At 40.9% G+C, this 18,780-nt stretch overlaps 1 protein-coding gene across 3 annotated transcripts in view; it reads left to right on the plus strand.

Annotated features, from left to right (window-relative positions):
- The window catches only part of FAM124B (family with sequence similarity 124 member B), a 45,401-nt gene extending 27,466 nt beyond the window's left edge, over nt 1-17,935 (plus strand). For 2 of the 3 annotated variants that reach the window (XM_030576374.1, XM_030576371.1), the window contains exons 3-4: nt 7,500-8,242; nt 15,821-17,935. In XM_030576374.1, coding sequence (XP_030432234.1) covers nt 7,511-8,242; nt 15,821-16,465 — 1,377 coding nt within the window. In that variant the 5' untranslated portion in view covers nt 7,500-7,510 and the 3' untranslated portion in view covers nt 16,466-17,935. Of the gene's footprint in view, nt 1-6,992; nt 7,059-7,499; nt 8,243-15,820 lie in introns of those variants that run through there. The other variant, XM_030576373.1, reaches the window with a different exon arrangement.
- Nucleotides 17,936-18,780: the final 845 nt, after the last annotated feature.

Genomic DNA, 18,780 nt, shown 5'->3' on the forward strand with positions numbered 1-18,780 from the left:
TATTCTAGGAACGAGGGTTGGTTTTTCTGGTTTTTTTCCTTTCTTCCAGTCGTTGTGGTTTTACTTTCCTGGAAAGTAGACATGAACCTGAGCCGCAAAGTTTGGATCCACAGACAAAATCCTTTAAGTTCAGATGTGTTTAGATCTATGCCTGACCACAATGAATAAATGGATTGGTCAGTGGCTGTTATGAAAATACTTTGTGTTTGGTCATGGACTTTTTCCAATTGGTGGGTCCAAAAATCAAGTTAACCAGGATCCAGAAGGGTGGGAATGTGTCAAAAATCAGAATTCCAAGTGGACAGTGAGCATGTAGATATATGCTCTTCATGTTTCTTCTTTCTTTACTGGAAAGTGCTGAAAACCTGGCATTTTGGAATGAATTTTACAGTAAAAAGGATGCAAGAAGTGTTGGTAAAATCACCTGTGTTTTGCAATCATCATTGTAGTGTATTGATTACACAAAGCCCTGTCCAGAAGTGCTTAGGCAATTCTTACTCAAGCTAACCTCTTTTATTGACTTCAGTGGTAGCTTTGCTTGTGCCCATGGGGGTTCTGAAAGGTAGTGTGTTTAATCAGAGCCATAGTTTCATTAGAACTGAGAATTCATTGTCTATCCTGTAGCTAAGAGGGACTTTAAGAGAACATCTATGCTACAGCTGGGGATGAGCCTTCCAGTCGAGGCAGACAGACACACACTCTGCTATTGTTAGCAAACTAGTTAATGTGGATGTTATGGCGGGGGCTAGCTGCCTGAGTACAAGTCTGCCCAGCCCACTGGCTCCATGTTCAGGTGGCAAGCCTGTGCAGCTATCCACACTGCTATTTTTAGTGTGCTAGTTTGAGTATAGCTAGCGCATGTCTATCAAGCTGGGCTGGGAGGCTGGGTCCCAGCTACAGTGTGTTCATACCCGAAGAATCCACTTTTTTATCTGATTAAAATCACTTGTCGATTTCCACATTAGCACCTTATTTTGGATTTGTACAACTCGGCATGTATTGCTGCATCCTTTGCGATATCAGTGCCTGATTTTCGTCTTATGAGAGAATATGATAGGAGCCATGAATACCAGATCAGAAGTGGAGCTGGAGTTTTTGCAAACTTGCTCATTCACATATGTCTTTTTCCTTCATTTGCCCTCTGATGTATTAAGTACATTGTATAGCCCCTCTGGTATGAGTATATAAAAGCACTAAAGCCACTTTAGAGAAGCACTGTGCTTTTAGGGCCTAATCCTCTGAGGCAATGAGCATCCTCAACCCCCCATTGACTTTACTGGGAATGGAGGGCTCTCAGCACCATACAGGGTTGGGCTTGTGCTATACATTCCATGTAAAAATGAAACACTAATTACTTCACAATTAATTGCCTTTCATTTGAAGATCTCAAAGCACATCACAGGCATTAATGTGGCAAACCTCACAATGACCCTGTAGTTGGGGGTAAGTGATGATATCCCCTGTTCTACAGATGCAGAAACTAAGGTTGCAAGAGCTTAAATAACTTTTCCAAGGTCACTGGCTCTGTGGATGAGGGGAAAGCAGTGAATGTGATATATCTTGACTTTAGCAAAGCTTTTGATACGGTCTCCCACAGTATTCTTGCCAGCAAGTTAAAAAGTATGGCTTGGATGAATGGACTATAAGGTGGATAGAAAACTGGCTAGATTGTCGGGCTCAGTGGGTAGTGATCAATGGCTCGATGTTTAGTTAGCAGCTGGTATCAAGCAGAGTGCCCCAGGAGTTGCTTTTGTTCAACATTTTTATTAATGGTCTAGATAATGGGATTTAATTGCACCCTCAGCAAGGTTGCAAGTGACATTAAGCTGGGGGGAGAGGTAGATATGCTTGAGGGTAGGGGAAGGTCCAGAGAGACCTAGACAAATTGGAGGATTGGGCCGAAGGAAATCTGATGAAGTTCAGCAAGGACAAGTGCAGAGTCCTGCACTTAAGAAGGAAGAAAAACATGCACCGCTACAGGCTGGGGACGACTGGCTAAGCAGCAGTTCTGCAGAGAAGGACTTTGGAATTACAGTGGACAAGAAGCTGGATATGAGTCAGCAGTGTGCCCTTGTTGCCAAGAAGGCCAATGGCACTGGTAGGCCCATTTCCAGCAGATCGAGGGAAGTGAGGCCTCACCTGGAGTATTGCATCCAGTTTTGGTCCCTCCACTACAGAAGGGATGTGGACAGAGTCCAGCAGAGGGCAACAAAAATGATTAGGGGACTGGGGCACATGACTTATGAAGAGAAGCTGAGGGAGCTGGGGTTATTTAGTCTGCAGAAGAGAAGAGTGAGGAGGGATTTGATAGCAGCCTTCAACTACCTGAAGAGGGGTTCCAAAGAGGATGGAGCTAGGCTGTTCTCAGTGGTGGTAGATGACAGAACAAGAAGCAATGGTCTCAAATTGCAGTGGGGGAGATCTAGGTTGGATATTAGGAAACACTGTTTCACTAGGAGGATGATGAAACACTGGAATAGGTTACCTAGGGAGGTGGTGGAATCTCCATCTTTAAAGTTTTTAAGGCCCAGCTTGACAAAGCTCTGGCTGGTATGATTTAGTTGGTGTTGGTCCTGCTTAGAGCAGAGGATTGGATTAGATGACCTCCTGAGGTCTCTTCCAACCCTAATATTCTATGATTTTATGTTAAACAGAAAGTTGGGGGAAGAGTTGGGAATAGAACTGAGGTTTCCTGATTCTCTTTGTGATTTTCCTTTGCCCCCTGTTGGAAAATGGATTTCTCTTTTCTTTGCTCCAATTGCATTTGTACACTAATTTGTTATTGTAGGGTTGCTACTGAATTGTTGTTAGGATTGATTTTCTTTTGTATAAAAGAAATGAAGCATTTGTTGTGAAAATAAAACCCAAAGATGAAGAATTACACAAACGTGCTTGCAATTAATATAGCTTGCATATACATTTCTAAAGTATTATTAATGGCCTGGTTGTATATTGTATGGTTTCCCAGACAGTTCCTCTGATGTGTGGATGGTCTATTCACATGATATTCCTTGAGTGGATTTACTGTTCACATGGGATTGAACTGCTACTTTTCTCTTACAGAAATCTTCCTTTTTATGCTCAGCTCTAAGTCTTTTCTCTGCATAAGAAACTAAACTTGTCTGCTGAAAACCCTTGTAAAACTTGAATGGGTTAAAATTCCAGCTACTTCAGAATCCATGTCTGTGTAAGAGATAGAAGTACATCATGCTCAACAGCCTCGCAGCATTATTCTCGTGCTGATGCTGACCCCACTCATAGGTGAAAGTAAACTGGTATGCGCCGGTATGGGGTATGGAGGACTGGTAAGAAAAGGAGACTGACTAAAGGAGGGAAAGAGTAGCTTGCTCACTGCCTAAGAATAGTTTAAACTCAGCTGTTCCCTGATGGTTCAGCCCCCAGGGCTAGGTTTCTGGCCTCCTTGTTAATTTCACTCACAGTAGCTAGGGGAAGGGGGTCGAGGGGAGGGTGTCTTTGACCATGGCAAGGGCAGTCCCTATCTGCCCCACGGGGATTAGGAAATCTCTCCTACGAATATACACAACAAATACAAGTATTTGGCTACACAGCTTAAATCCTGAGCTAATAAAAGCAGGTGGAAGGGGAAAACTCACTGTCACATTGGTTTCTTGTGTCCTCCCTCCCTCTCGTCCAGCCAGGCTGCAGACAAGGCTCTGAATTCCTCCCCATTCCCCCCAGCAGGGGTTTTCCTCTAGGCTCTAGCTTGCAGTAGACTGGCTGAGATGCCTGCTATTGCTGCCTGCAAACGAACAGTTTAAACTCAGCTGTTCTCTGTGCAGTTCAGTGCCCAGAGTTAGGAGCCGTTTCTGGCATCCTTGTTAATTTCACTCCCAGTTGTTGTTGGGTGTGTGTGTGACCATGGCAGGGGCAGTTCTTTTCTGCCCCCGGGATGAGGGGATCTCCTAAACACAATCAAAATCAGGAACCATTTCCAAGTTCAAATCTATCCCATTCCCTCCCCAGCAGAGGATCATGGTTGTGATGTCCAAACTGCTTGCAGATCCTCTTTGAAATGTTACTGTTTAAAAAAACACGCACACACAAAACATGGAGAACATGGTGGAAAGATGTGTCATGATGATTAGGGTTTATTTTGGGCAAAGCAATTTTGCTAAAGCAACTTAAGATTTACAGAGAAAGCAAATAGCCCCCATTAACAAAGCCACAAAGGGATTGGAGGGAAAAAACTGGATATTGAGTGAAATTATTGTGCCTCCTTTGAAAGAAATAGTAGTTTTCATTCCAATCCACCCTCTTTCTATATTGATTTAAACACCTGAAATGTCCTTAGGACAGCAGGTGCAATCTCAGATCTCTTTTTGTTTTGTCCTGCCTGCAGAGTGCAGAGGCTGAAATTGATAAAACTTTCTTTAAATATCTTGTATATTTCATGAAGGCTATTCCAGTTGTCCTTCATTCACCCCTGACTTTCCCTTTCTCTCCTCTTCCCCCTCCCCCCCCCGGCTGGCTGGCTGTGGTTTTTGCCTTGGTTACTTATGCCTTGGCAGACCCAGCCCAGCGGCACCTGCTGGCTTGCAGAGGTATTGCAGTGAGCTTGATGTGACTCACCACGCGGAAACTAGGGCAAACCACTGCTCTCTGTTTACACCTATGAAAACTAAGGGCTTGCCAACAAACCAGTATATTAGCTCCTTCACTCCTGAGTGTACATGCTGTACTGGAGAAAGGGAAGAAGACGGCAATTACTTGTAATTGGATTATTACTGCACTGATCTCTACTCTTTTTTTCTTTCCTCTCCCATTTAGGAGCTTTGAGACATAGGAGGGGGACAGGTTTTTTCCAACCCTAAGCAGGAGAAATGCTCCTGTGCTCCTTTTTCAGTGCTACTCCTGTACTCAGTATGTTGAAACTGAACACGGTCATGCCACTTTCCCTTTGGTGATCTTGCTAGCACCCTGGGGAAAACAGCATATTTAGAAGTAGCAGCAAAATGGTGATCCTGGGGAGGGCAAATGGGGACTAAGGAGGAAGAAAGATGCACACACAGACAAACACGCACACAATGGGAGTGAAGAGAGAGAGACGCACATTGGGAATGGAGGGGGATGGGGACCCACACACAGAGTGGTGATGGGATGAGGTGAAATGGAATGACTGCTTAGTCAGGGAGGTATTCAAAGTAGTGGCTGATGTTTCAGGTGTTGGTTTTGGTAAAAGGGTGAATAAACACAAGGTCCTGAATATATTTTACACTCTAATCAGCTACAGTGGGGGTTGTTTGTTTGTTTCCTGGCTTGTATCATCATCATCATCTTCTATATAGTAGGTTTGATCATAAAACAAAACAACCACAATAATGGTTTTCTTTTACATATGAGCACAGTAGTGACCCGATGGCCTAGGATGCCCCCTCCAAGCTGCTTGGCTCAGCTGCATCCTGCCTTAGAGCATGGGTATCATTTGCACTAGTATTACTGAAGGCCTAACCCTGAAGTTCCTTCTTAGTGCTACTCAGACCTCCTCACTCTAGCCAAGCACCCCATTCATCTCAAACACAGAAGAAGTCAGCTGACTTTGCTTCTCCATTCGCTGGTATATGAGGTTCCACATACAGTTAATCAAATATTCTCTTCCCTTTGGGCTGACAAAGGTGCCTTAGAAAAAATGTTATTCAGAATTCATTTACAGTGTTTTATCTGAAGCCTTGAACACTTACATTGCTTGAAGTGCTATAATTGGTTTCTGTTCTCTTCATCTAATTGTCACCAGGGTAGTTCTCCTTCCACCCCTTCAAGCATTTCACTGCAATTATTGTCAAGTAGCCAGGGCTACATATTTTTGCATAAACCTTCCCCAGCTCTTATCTATATCTAATCTACAATTCTGTATTTTATATTGGGATTATCACCATGGTCAAAACTTAGATTAATTAAAATAACACTGATTCTCTCTGTGTGTTTATAAAATATATATTTTTTAAGTCAATACAAAAGTGGTCTTTTATAGTGAGAGACATAAGGCCACAACGTTCAGATATGGAACCTTCCAAACTTTGAGCTTGTTTAGACCTGGTGTTTCTGTTCAGTCTATAACATTTGGACTAAAATACAAACTTTAATGAACAAGGCTGCTGTCTGCACTGCTGGATCAAAGTTTGGATAACACAATCCCTTCAGAAACAGAGGGTTTTATTAATGCCCGGGTTTGGAAACACTGTCTTTTGTGCACCCTACTTATTTGGAAAGAGGAAATGCAAAGAGCTGTGGTTCCTAAACATATGTAGTCAGGTACATCACCAGAAATTATAACTCTTGACCTAAATACATGCAGAAGTAAAGAAAGTTCAGTCTGAAGAATTGAGGTTAACTTGCTCTGTATAAATTGCTTCTGAACTGGCAACATGATGGACAACCCTGGAACAGTATTGTTTAGGGCTTCTAGAGAAAAGCTGGAAGGAGTAAATTTTCAGCATTCTTTTTGTAGTTGGGTAGAAACTATATTCATCTGTAAAGGCAAAACAATGGTTATGATCTGCTTACATGCACGAATAACAAAAATGTACCAGCCTATTCAAATACAGCATAGCAATAGTAATGCACCCAAAAGGAGGGGGGAAACCTGGCACGAGATTACTTTGGAATAAATGTAATAAACAGGGCACTGAAATATTTCTATTAGAACTGAAGGGCAGCCTGCTCTCTATGCTGTGTAAAATGACACAATGGGAAAGCTAGGATTTAAGGCATCTCCCTAAACTCTTATCTTTCCTTAGATTGTTTCACATCTGCACTAATTGTTATCTGTGCAGTTCACATTTGTTTTTCTTTTGTTAGCCTGTTTCCTTTTCTTGTTTTAAAGAATAGTTTATCTGCACACCCTGGAAGGGTGTTACTCATAAAGATCACAAGCTTTTAGATCAAGCAAAAACATTGGCACGTTGACTAAAAAAACAAAGCATGCTGAGACTTTAAAACACAAGTGCCGCATTGCATTTGCAATGAGGTGGTAACTGTCTCTTGTTGTGCGTTGCCAGGGTTCTGCTTGATCTCAGAGTTTGCATTTCCATGATCAACTGGCAAGTATATTTTTAAAGTAATCTATGCATTTGAGAATAACTGCGCTAGTATTTCAGTGTTCTTAATCCCCACTGTATTTCACTATGAAGGACAAAAATGTTAGGGCTTGGGTTTTTTGTTTTTGAGGGGGAATGTCAGATGGTTTCTATTTGTATTAGTTTGTAATGAAAGGTCTGGGAGTCAGGGAATGAGAGATTTATTCCCAGCTCTGTCACTGTTCTTCTGTATGACCTTGGGCAAATCACTTAACCTCTCTGTGCTTCATCTTTTATCTGTAAAATATAGATAGAGCTACATGTCTTTACTTCACAGGGACATGTGAGGCATGTAAAGCGTGCTGAGATCTTCAGATGGGAAGCAAAAGCGAAATCCAAAGTATAATTGTTCATGATTATTCAGTGTACACAGAAACACTCACTGTCTTTATTTTTATCCTCAAGGTGATTTTACAATGGATGGAAGAGCAGACTCGTTGGTGATGACTGTGCATCTTCTTGCCACCTCTGGACATTCATTACTCCTGCAGCAAACTCTTGATCAGCTTCTGGGGTGGATCTGTCTGGATGTTCGCCTCTTCCTTGTATCCGAACGTGTTACTCCAGTGAAGTATTATGAGAAATATCACCGGAAAAGCTCTGGATTTCCTGGGATGTCCATTCTCCTTTTCCTGCATGAGGCCTTTGGGGAAGAACGGATTTTTCAGATCCATGATTTTTTCCAGCACCCTCCATGGCAGGATCACCACATGCAAAATGCTAATGGGAAACTGTGCCCTTATGCACCTGCTGGGCAGGAATTTTATGGTCTGGATGAGCATATGCCTGTATGGGGTGTACGACAAGTTCATTATGGCACTGAAATTCTGCGCGTGACTCTCTACTGTAGCTTTGATAACTATGATGATGCAGTCAGACTTTATGAGATGATCCTACAGAAAGAAGCAACTATGCAGAAGAGTAACTTCTGTGTCTTTGTGTTGTATGCAACACAAACTGTTGCTGTTCAGCTCTGCTTGAAGCAGCTGCCCCCTGGGGTCTCTGTTGAATTGAAAGAATCTTCTGTGTTGCAATTCAAGGTGCACGAAATTGGGCAGCTGGTACCTCTTCTGCCTAATCCATGTATTCCTATCAGTAGCACCCGCTGGCAAACTCAGGACTATGAAGGAAACAAAATCTTGCTTCAGGTATTGGGTTTTTTATGTGTGCTGTCTTTAATTCAGTAGGTGACTTGTCAGCTAGGAAGAACACAGGGTCTGATTGGAAGATAGTTAGTTATTTATTTCTTCCTTCAAATTTATCAAATATTTATAGCTGTCCATCCCATACTCTGGGTCATTTCTCCATTAATAAAACCACCCAAAGTAATATAAAAAGATTGCCAGATATTTTTGTAATATCTCCCCCTGGGCTGATATGACATTGTGCAGTTAGACCTGATAAATGATAACCTGAAATGCAAGTACAGTACTTTGCAGGCTGCTCTGTAGACAGTTTCACCCTCAGATGAAATTACTGCAAGTGCTTGAATTATTTCTTTATAATAAGGTTTAGAGTGGAAATGTTTTCAGAAGCTGCTTTCTAGCTGTGCTGTTGAGTGCCAAGGAAGGGTATGTTTGGGTGTATGGTATCTGTTAATTTTTGTGAAAGTTTTAGTAGTTAAACTGAGCAGTGAAACTGTACTGCCTAGGCTGGAGTAAATAAATCATAGTGAATAAAGGCTTGTTTCCATGGGTAGGTTTTTTCACGTTAACTTTGCGTTTTTTTTGGCTTAAACTGACTTGTGTTCACATGGCACAATTCTTTTTAGAATAATCTTGTGTCCTTCTGCAAATTAGATAATCCATTTTGAAAGTGAATTTAGTCCATTTCAGGATGAATTATTCTGGAAAATGGTTCAAGTGGACCTGTCTGTATTTTGGACAAACTTTTCCACTTCTGGCAGTCCTTCTACTGCTATCCCACACTGCAATGCTCTACATCTGATTTGACCTGTCTGCCTACTTATGTGCAATCTACTGGTCTGGAAGTTGGGAATTTGCATTCACCTCCCCCTCGATATTTCCCAGGAAATCCACTTCAAATGTATTGTCCCAAAAGTCCATTCTTATTTGGCACGTTGTTCAATATAGTTCTGTGATCATTCGGGCCTTGCATTACATCTCCTCCCTAGAGGTTACATATGATCCCAGCCCACAAAAACCACAAACTTTGCATTTAGTGCAATGGACCCTAAGAGCCGTTAATTCAGTAAGGTTTCTTCAAGGCTATGGCAGGCTATCATGCATATCAACTATTGTGCATATCTGTTGCAGGTAGCATCCCCATTGTACAGATGGGGAAATGGAGGCAGAAAGATTAAAAGCTTGATGTGTCTGAGGGGCTTGTGATAAGCTGGAGATAAGCATTATACACCCAGCTGGAAGCACCCAGCACTTAGTGTTATTGGGCAGTAAATGACTCACCCAGAGCTAGAAATGAAAACAATGAATTCAGTGGCTCTGATTCTCCATTCACTTTAAACCAGTTTAACTCCCTTGACTTTAATAAACTAACTCCTGATTAGCACCGGTGTGAGGGAAAGAATCAGGCTGAATAGCTTTTAGACCGTAAGCTATTTGAGGCTGGAACTGTCATTTACTATGTGGATGTATTGTAAGCACCTAACACAACAGGGCCTTGATCTGTAGGTTCTTGGCATTGCTGTAATACAGTAATCATTACTAAGAGTTACTCTTAAAATGGCTTCACCTTCAAATGGTGGACAGGAGTAAGAGCTATGAGAGTAGGCCCAGTATTTGTAACGTGCTTTTGAATCAATTTACCTGAAAATTTTAGAAATGTCAATTTTGGCGTTGAAAAATTTGCACAAAAATGTTTGTTTTCTAGCTAGTTTATAGATTTAATAGATTTTTTCTTTTTGAAAATTCAAAATTTCAATGAAAACATTTCAACCAACTGTATCGCTGAATAATTATTCCTTTGGATCTAAATTACTCAGCATTTTCCATTTAAGTATCTTCCATTTAAACATTTTTATGTCCTAGTATTTTAATTCATTTTCTCATACTTCTGTGTACAGTATAGTTTGGATTATTTAAATAATTTGTAGCAATCCTGTGTAGTTTTTAATTTTTCTCTGATTCTTTGGCAGAGTGATTTTGCCTTCGTTTTTATTTTTTTCTCTTTCTATTCCTTCTGGAGATTTGGTACAATTCCTGATAATCCATCTGCATGGCTAATTTCTTCACTGATCTCTCATTGTTAATCCTCAATGCAGCTTTTGCTTTTGTGTTTGTACTTTTCATCCTGTCTCTCTGCAAACTAGATGGCTACCCACCTGATGTAGGCAAGGGCTTCAGTTTGGCAGATGCATTTGAATTCCCTGGCAGGAGAGGGTTAGGATTTGGTTTTTAGCTGTGACTCATCCTCCTGTCAAGGGAAGTAGGAGCCAGTCTGAACTTGGGGTTTGTGTTTTGTTTTGCTTCAAGCAGCACATTGATATGCTGATAGTTTGGCATGAAGAGCCTGATCCTGTGATCCAGGGACTCTCATATTCCAATAGAGGTAATGGCAGTCGAGGGCTCTCAGCACCTCCCAGGATTGCATCTTTCATGCTGAAGAAACCACAGTATCCCTGGTTTGTCGATTAAGAAAAGGAACAAATCCTACCTAAGTCACAAAGGTTCCATATGATCCCTTGCTAATGACTAGTTAGCATTAGTTCGGGTATCTCCATGTTGAATGACTTTTTGGAAACCAATTTAATATTATTTAATAGTTTGTCTCTGTTAAGGGATCACCTTCCTTCTTTTCAGTCTGTCCTCCCCATTGCAGAACATATCTTGGATGGCGGTTGATTAATTACAAGTATAAAATGTCCTTGGCTTATCACACTTAGTCAGTCTGTCTATTCTTCAGAGAATCATAGGTGAGCATTTTTTCATTTCGGCAAGTGTCAACAGGTGGCACTGTTGCACATAACCGTCCAAGTTATTTTGTGTTATGACTTGTCTACATGGTGACACAGTTGCAGCAAGGTGTCAATGTAAAGTGCTGCATTAGCTTTCCTTGCACTAAGTGGACCCTGCTACCATGCACTAAAAGGTCTGTAGTGAATTTTGACACTAACAGCAGTATGAGGAAGCACACTACATAATGTTTAGAACATGGTAGCATGGTCCACATGGCAACTTAGTATGTCAGGCTAATGTACAGTACATTCACACCCTGGGTTGTCACACATTAAGTTGCTGTGTAGACAGGCCCTAAGTGTTTGAGCAAATGTTCAGTCTTAGAAGGACATGGCTATGTGGTGGTAGTGACTTAGTTACACTAGATTCTGTGTATAGGCAGTCTAAGGAGAGAGCTGTGTGAGAAGCAGGAAAGTTTGCTCACTGCCTTGGTCTCTGGTTAGTCAGTTCTTGAGGCAGAATTGCTCTCTGGGCATTAGTGTTGAGTTGAGATGCCCAAGAGAAGGGATTGCCCTGCATACTGTTCGTGATTCTCTGTTCCAGGACTGGCATATGTGTGTAAATAAAACAAGTTACACTTAGAATACACCCAGACTCTGTCACTGATTTCTTCATCACTGGGAAGCCAGCTTGCAATGCCTCAAACATTTGCTACCACTTGGCAGAGGGGTAACTCTGGCATCAGACTGAGACATGGATAATATAATGTAATGTAAGAGGGGGCAACCCTATTCAGATAAAGATTCTTGGTTATCAAAATACATTTGGTGACTTAAGGCCTGAACCTGCAAATCCTAACTCACATGACTTGTGTTTACTTGAGTGAGTAATTATATTACTTCTGTGGACTTTATTCCTTACTAAGAACTACTTCCAAGACTCAGGGTTGGCAGGCTCTCACCCATAACGAATTACTATTCTCCTTCCAATCCCCCTGGGGTTTTCTTCCTCCAGCAAACAAGTGATGCAAATTAGAGTCCATTATTATGCTTATATGTGGGTTATTTATTATGAGCTAGATAATATAATTGATAAGAGACCTGATATTTCACATGCTCACCCATCCTCAGTATCTTCCTTGAGTTATCTTTAGTTACTTTACTGTTCCATTCTTTGCCCTTTACTGAAGGGTTTATAGGTGATTCCTAATGTTCATACTTAGTTAATATAATCATAGAAATTTAGGGCTGGAAGGGACCTCAAGAGGTCATCTGGTCCATCCCCCATGCTGAAGTAGGACCAAGCATACCTCGATCATCCCCGACAGGTGCTTGGAGGTTTTTAAGACAAGGTTAGACAAGTATAGTGATTCCACAACCTTCCTTGGTTACCTATTCCAGTACTTAACTATTTTTATCATTAGAAAGTTTTCCCTAATATCTAATCTAAATCTCCCTTGCTAAAGATTGTCAGCTACTTCTTGTCCTACCTTCAGTGGACATGGAGAACAATTGATCGCCATCCTCTTTATAAAACACCTTGACATATTTGAAGACTGTTATCAAGTCCCCCACAGCCGCCTTTTCTCAACACTAAATGTACCCAGTATTTTTAACCTTTCCACATAGATCAGGTTTTCTAAACCTTTTATCTTTTTAGTTGCTCTCCTCTGGATTCTCTCCAGTTTGTCCACATCTTTCCTGAAGTGTGGTGCCCAGAACTAGACTCAGTACTCCAGCTGAGGCCTCACTAGTCCCATGCAGAATGGGACAATTACCTCCTGTATCTTCCATATGACTCTTCTTTTATAATACACCCCAAAATGATAGTGGCTTTTTCAGAACTGGCATCACTGTGTTGGTTTGTATTCAATGTGTGATCCATTATAACTCCCAGTAGTACTGCAGTACAACTGTCTAGCCAATAATTTTCTGTTATGTAATTGTGCATTTGATTTTTTCCTTTCTAAGTGTAGTACTTTGCATCTGCCTTTATTGAATTTCATCTTAAGAATGTAAGAAAATGCCATACTGGGTCAGACCAATGGTTGGTCTAGCCCAGTATCCTGTCTCTAACAATGGCTAGTGCCAGAGCTTCAGGGGGAGTGTACAGAACAGGGTAGTTGGAGAAATATACCCCTGTTTTCTCCTCCTGTCTTCTGGCAGTCAGTGGTTTAGAACTGTCCCAAGAGTAGGGTTGCATCCCTGACCATCTTGCCTAGAAGCCATTGATGGTCCTGTCATCCATGAATTTATCCAGTTATTTTTGGAACCCAGTTATATTTATGGCCATCACAACGTCCTCTGGCAATGGGTTCCACTGGTTAATTGTGTGTTGTGTGAAAAAGTTACTTCCTCTTCTTTGTATTAAATCTGTTGCCTTTAGTCACGTCTCCCACATCATTCATGATTTTTAGACCTCTATCTTATCCCCCCTTACTTGTCAATTTTTTTTTTAGCTGAACAGCCTTAATTTTTTTAGTCTCTCCTCTCATGGAAGCCATCCCATACCCTTTATCACCTCTGTCACCCTTCTCTGAACTTTTTTCCAGTTCCGCTATAACCTTTTTGAGATGGGGGGTAGGGGAGACTAGAACTGTGGATGCACTGTGGATTTACATAGCGATTATGATATTTACTGTCTTACAGTCCATGGTTTGGGCATCTTCTCCACATTTGCATATCACGCTATCCATTTGTGTAGTAGGAAATTGTGATGCCTGTGTGAGGTTCTGAGGCATTTCACTGTGATCCTTCTCTTACATGGCCTGGCAAAGCCAGGTAGCTAGTCTGTAGGATCCATAATGAAATCTTGATTCTTGTCTTTGCTATTTTCCCACAGCGTCTGCCATTTGTTTTTGGTTTTTGGTTTTTTTTTGGTGATGGTCCAAGGTTTTGAGAGCTTTGGCCATTAACCAGAAAGGATTTAAGGCATCATTTTGGGGGCTTATGGAGGCCTTCACAGAAAAGTTAGTCTGGATTTGTTATCACACAGTTAGATTCTCATATTATTGCAAACCACTGATAAGTACCCTGAGTATGGTTTTTTTTAACTAGTTGTGTACCCACCTTATAGTAATTTAATCTAGACTGCATTTCCTTAGTTTACTTATGAGAATATCATGTGGGATTGTGTCAAAAGCCTTATTATATCACATCTACAGCTCTTCCTTGCTCCAGTAGTCCAGTAACCGTGTCAAAGAAGAAAATTAGGTTGACTTGGCATGATTTGTTCTTGAAATCATGTTACTTATCACGCTATTATTCTGCTGGTGCTTACAAATTAAAAATTTGTTCCAGCATCTTTCCATATATAGAAGGTAGGCTGACTGGTTTATAATTCCCTAGGTTATCTTTGTTTCCTCTTTTAAAGATAGGTACTATGTTTGACCTTCTCCAGTCCTCAGGGACCTCATCCATAATCCATGAGCTCTTGACGATAGTCACTATTGAGTCCAAAACTGCTTCAGCTAATTCCTTAAGGAGCATAGAATGAATTTAATCTGGGCTGTCAACTAGAATACATCTAATCTATATAAATATTCTTTAGCTTGGTCTTCCCATATTCTGGCTTGTGTTCCTTCCCCCTTGTTAATATTAATTGTGTTAAGCATATGGTTTCAAGTTATGTTTTTAGAGAAGACAAGCAAAATAGGCATCAAACACCTCTGCCTTGATGATATCCATTAGTAGCTCTCCTTCCCCGCTAAGTAGTTGACCTAGCCTTTCTTTTTTCTTTCTCTTATTCCTAATGTATTTATAGAATCTCTTCTCATTTCCTTTCATGTCCCTTGCTAGGTGTAACTGTTTTTGTGCCTTAGCTTTCTGATTTGTCCCTACATGCTTGTGCTAGTCTTTTGAACACATCCTTAGCAATTTGTCCATGTTTCCACTTTCTGTAGGATTCCCTTTTGATTTTCACGTCATTAATGAGCTCCTAATGGAGCCAAATTGGCCTCTTACTATTCTTGCTATTGTTTCTTTGTCAGTATAGTTTGCTGTTGTGCCTTTAATACTGTCTTTTTGAGAAACTGTCACTTCTCCTGAACAATTTTTTTCCCTTCTGTTCTTCCCCGGGACCCTACCTATCAATTCTCTAAGATTGTTAAGCTCTGGGTTGTTGTTTTTTTTAGGTCCATTGTACTTATACTGCTTTCACTCCTTCCTTTCCTTAGAATCATGAAATCTATCACTTCATGATCACTTTCATCCAAGTTGCCTTCAACCTTCAGATTCACAACCAATTCCTCCCTGTTAGTCAGAACCAAGCCTAAAGTGGCTGCCCCCATGATTACTACTTCTACCTTCTGAAACAAGTTGTCATCCCCAGCACACTCCAAGAACTTACTGGACACTTTGTGTTCTGAAGTATTACTTTTTCCAACAGATTTTAATCTTAACACTCACGAAAAGTGCTAGTTATTTTAACACAAATCAGACTGGATTTTTGGAGTCTCTTAGAACTAAATCAGCAAACTAATTTAACATTCGTATGAGACCATAAAATTCAGTGCATGTGTGACTTAAAATAAGATTAGAATTTGACTCTAATGGTATCACTGAATCTTTGTTTTTGTTTTGTTTTTTCTTTATCAAGAGTGAAATTTGTGATTAGTTTCAAAGTAAAATGAAATTTTATAAATGTAATGGTACATTGAAATGAATGGATCAGCTTATTCATAAATTCTTTAGCCTGGTTTCCACATCCAAGTTGTAGAATATAATAATGGACCCCTTAATGATTAAGTTATAGATGATTTCAGCATGACAGCTGCAGTTGAGGATACAGTAGTCACTTCATTGCTGTTCAAGCAATGATTTAATAGTGTTCTCATCAATCTTTCTTTAACAGGTTCAAGGCAACTCAAAACACAGTGAAAAAAATGACGGGCTTTCCAATCAGCACAATAATGCAGGTGAAGAAAAGATTCTACAGAATTCCACGCTAGCCCCCTTTTCCACAAAGTGGGTTAATCCAGAGCAGAAAAGCCGGAAGGTCAGAATGATGAAGTGTAAAATCAAATCAGAACACAGAATTATTTCTGGGAGCGTTAGCAGCAACCCACAGAATAATTCCTGCTCTTCATCCCAGGCCCACAGTCCAGCAGCTACTTCACTGTCTGATACCACCTCTTTCAATGCAAGTGCAGGAACTAAACTGAATATCTCCAGCCAAGAAATCCATTTTCAAAGGCAAGAAGCAGAGATCAATGTTGACACAGGATTCACGGTAGTAAATTCTGAATGCAACCCATCTCCACTTAGCAGGTTTTCAAGGGACTTGCAGGACAGCCTTCCTCAACCACAAGCACCAAACTATTCATTAGCTGCTGCTGGCTCCAGAATCAACTTGCCTTCTGAGGATAGTAGCCATCTGTCGTTATCTGTTGTCAAAAAAAATAAAGGAGCAGGGCAGACAGCTTCAAACTTTCACTTGCGAATATCAAGAGCAAACCATGGAAATGAAACTGAAGAGGAGGAGGAATTCTTTATTTGACTTGAAACAAATGTGCCTGACAGACTGACTTTAAAACTGATAGATAAATGCTTTATTCCGGAAACAGAGAGAAAGCAATCTGCATGCTATTTAACTCTGTGTTTATACAGACACCAAGATACTTAGGCTACCTGTTCTGTTATGAAAAAAGACTTCAGTGTGGTTTTATTGCAATAGAGTCACTTTATGTACAAAACTGCTAATGAGTCAGAGGGCAAAACCACAAAAAATAATCATGTGCAGTTACACAGTGAGTTTGATTCCTTTAAATACAGAACACCCAACAGCATAATTGTGCAATGAATGGGAATAAACCATGTGAGTCCTATTACTGTTTGTAAATGTTAATCAGTAGACTGTGACACATTCTGTCTTGTGTAGTTGCATTAGAGGGCTTTGGCAGTGGGGAGGCAGTGGAATGCTACACTGCTAAAAATAGCAATGTGGACATGGGAGGCACTGTGTGAGTGTGTAGAGAGTTGTGTAGGGTACATGGAGTTTAGATGGGTAGGGCACTCTACTCATCTAAAACAGTGCCTCAACATCTATTCTGCTATTTATACCTGTGCTTGCTGGACATGCAGCGTCTGTACCCTACATGCTGCCATAAGTGTATATTTATGTTTGGTGGTGGCATGGTCACAATGTGTGAGCAGGCTTGCAATGTCTTTCTCCTTCTAGGTGCCCTCTCATTTCTCCCTCTGCCATCATCCAGACTTGAAAAGTGTGAACGTGATCATTCATATGCATTTAAATGAGACCAAATCGCACCCTGATACACCCCCATAAAGCTACTTATCACATTTTTGAAGAAAACTATTTAAAATCAATCGTTTGAACTCTGTTTTCTCCCCACGAAGCACATGCCCCCTGCCCTCTCAATGCTCCATGAAATAAAGTTAGAAAAAATATGCATGATCTTTGTTAGATCTCTGTGCAATTATCAACATGGTGAAAATCCCAATTGAATTTTAAATGGCAGGAGACAAACAGGAACCATTGGAGCTGAGAGAGCTACCAGAATGGTAAAAGCTAAAAATCCAGTAAAGGGTGCTCACCAAAGGACAAATGAAACCATTCATTTAAAAAAAACAAATGTTTATCAAGATTGGATTTATTTAAAGTTTTCCTAATGGAGAACGATCACCTAGGCCAGAAAGGAGAAGAGTTAGAGGGGGCTGGACTGAAAGGTCAACAATTACGAAGAGCATGGCAAAAATCTGATCAGCCCATTTTACTCTTGTCCAGAATATGAGAACACATGGACCCTCACTGCCAAAAGAGGGTAAATTTGGATTCATGACAAGGAGATGCTACTTTACACTGTGCCCTCGTGAAAATGTCTGCTCTGTCCTGGCTGATGGAATGTTTCATAACAGAGGAGTAGGGCTTGGCTAGGTTTACGTTTGTCATAGACTTTAAGGTCAGAAGGGACCATTATGATCATCTAGTTTGACCTCCTGCACAATGCAGGCCACAGAATCTCACCCATCCACTTCTGTAACACACCCCTAACCTATGTCTGAGTTATTGAAGTCCTCAAATTGTGGTTTGAAGACCTCAAGCTGCAGAGGATCCTCCAGCAAGTGACCCGTGCCCCATGCTGCAGAGGAAGGCGAAAAACCTCCAGGGCCTCTGCCAATCTGCCCTGGAGGAAAATTCCTTCCCAAACCCAAATATGGCGATCAGTTAAACCCTGGGCATGTGGGCAAGACTCAGCAGCCAGCACCCAGGAAAGAATTCTCTACAGTAACTTAGATACCAACGCATCTAACATCTCATCACAGACCAATGGGCATACTTACCTGCTGATAATCAAAGATCAGTTGCTAAATTAATTGCCAACATTAGGCTATCCAATCATACCATCCCCTCCACAAACTTTTCAAGCTTAGCCTTAAAGCTAGATATGTCTTTTGCCCCCACTACTCCCCTTGGAAGGCTGTTCCAGAACTTCATTCCTCTAATGTTAGAAACCTTCGTCTAATTTCAAGTCTAAACTTCCTAGTGTCCAGTTTATATCCATTTGTTCTTGTGTCCACATTGGTACTAAGCTTAAATAATTCCTCTCTCTCCCTGATATTAATCCCTCTGATATATTTATAAAGAGCAATCATATCCCCCCTCAGCCTTCTTTTGGTTAGGCTAAACAAGCCAAGCTCTTTGAGTCTCCTTTCATAAGACTGGTTTTCCATTCCTCAGATCATCCTAGCAGCCTGTCTCTGAACCTGTTCCAGTTTGAATTCATCCTTCTTAAATATGGGAGACCAGAACTGCACACAGTATTCCAGATGAGGTGTCACCAATGCCTTATA

This window comes from Gopherus evgoodei, chromosome 9, assembly GCF_007399415.2.
Source record: "Gopherus evgoodei ecotype Sinaloan lineage chromosome 9, rGopEvg1_v1.p, whole genome shotgun sequence".
Taxonomy (NCBI): Eukaryota; Metazoa; Chordata; order Testudines; family Testudinidae; genus Gopherus; species Gopherus evgoodei.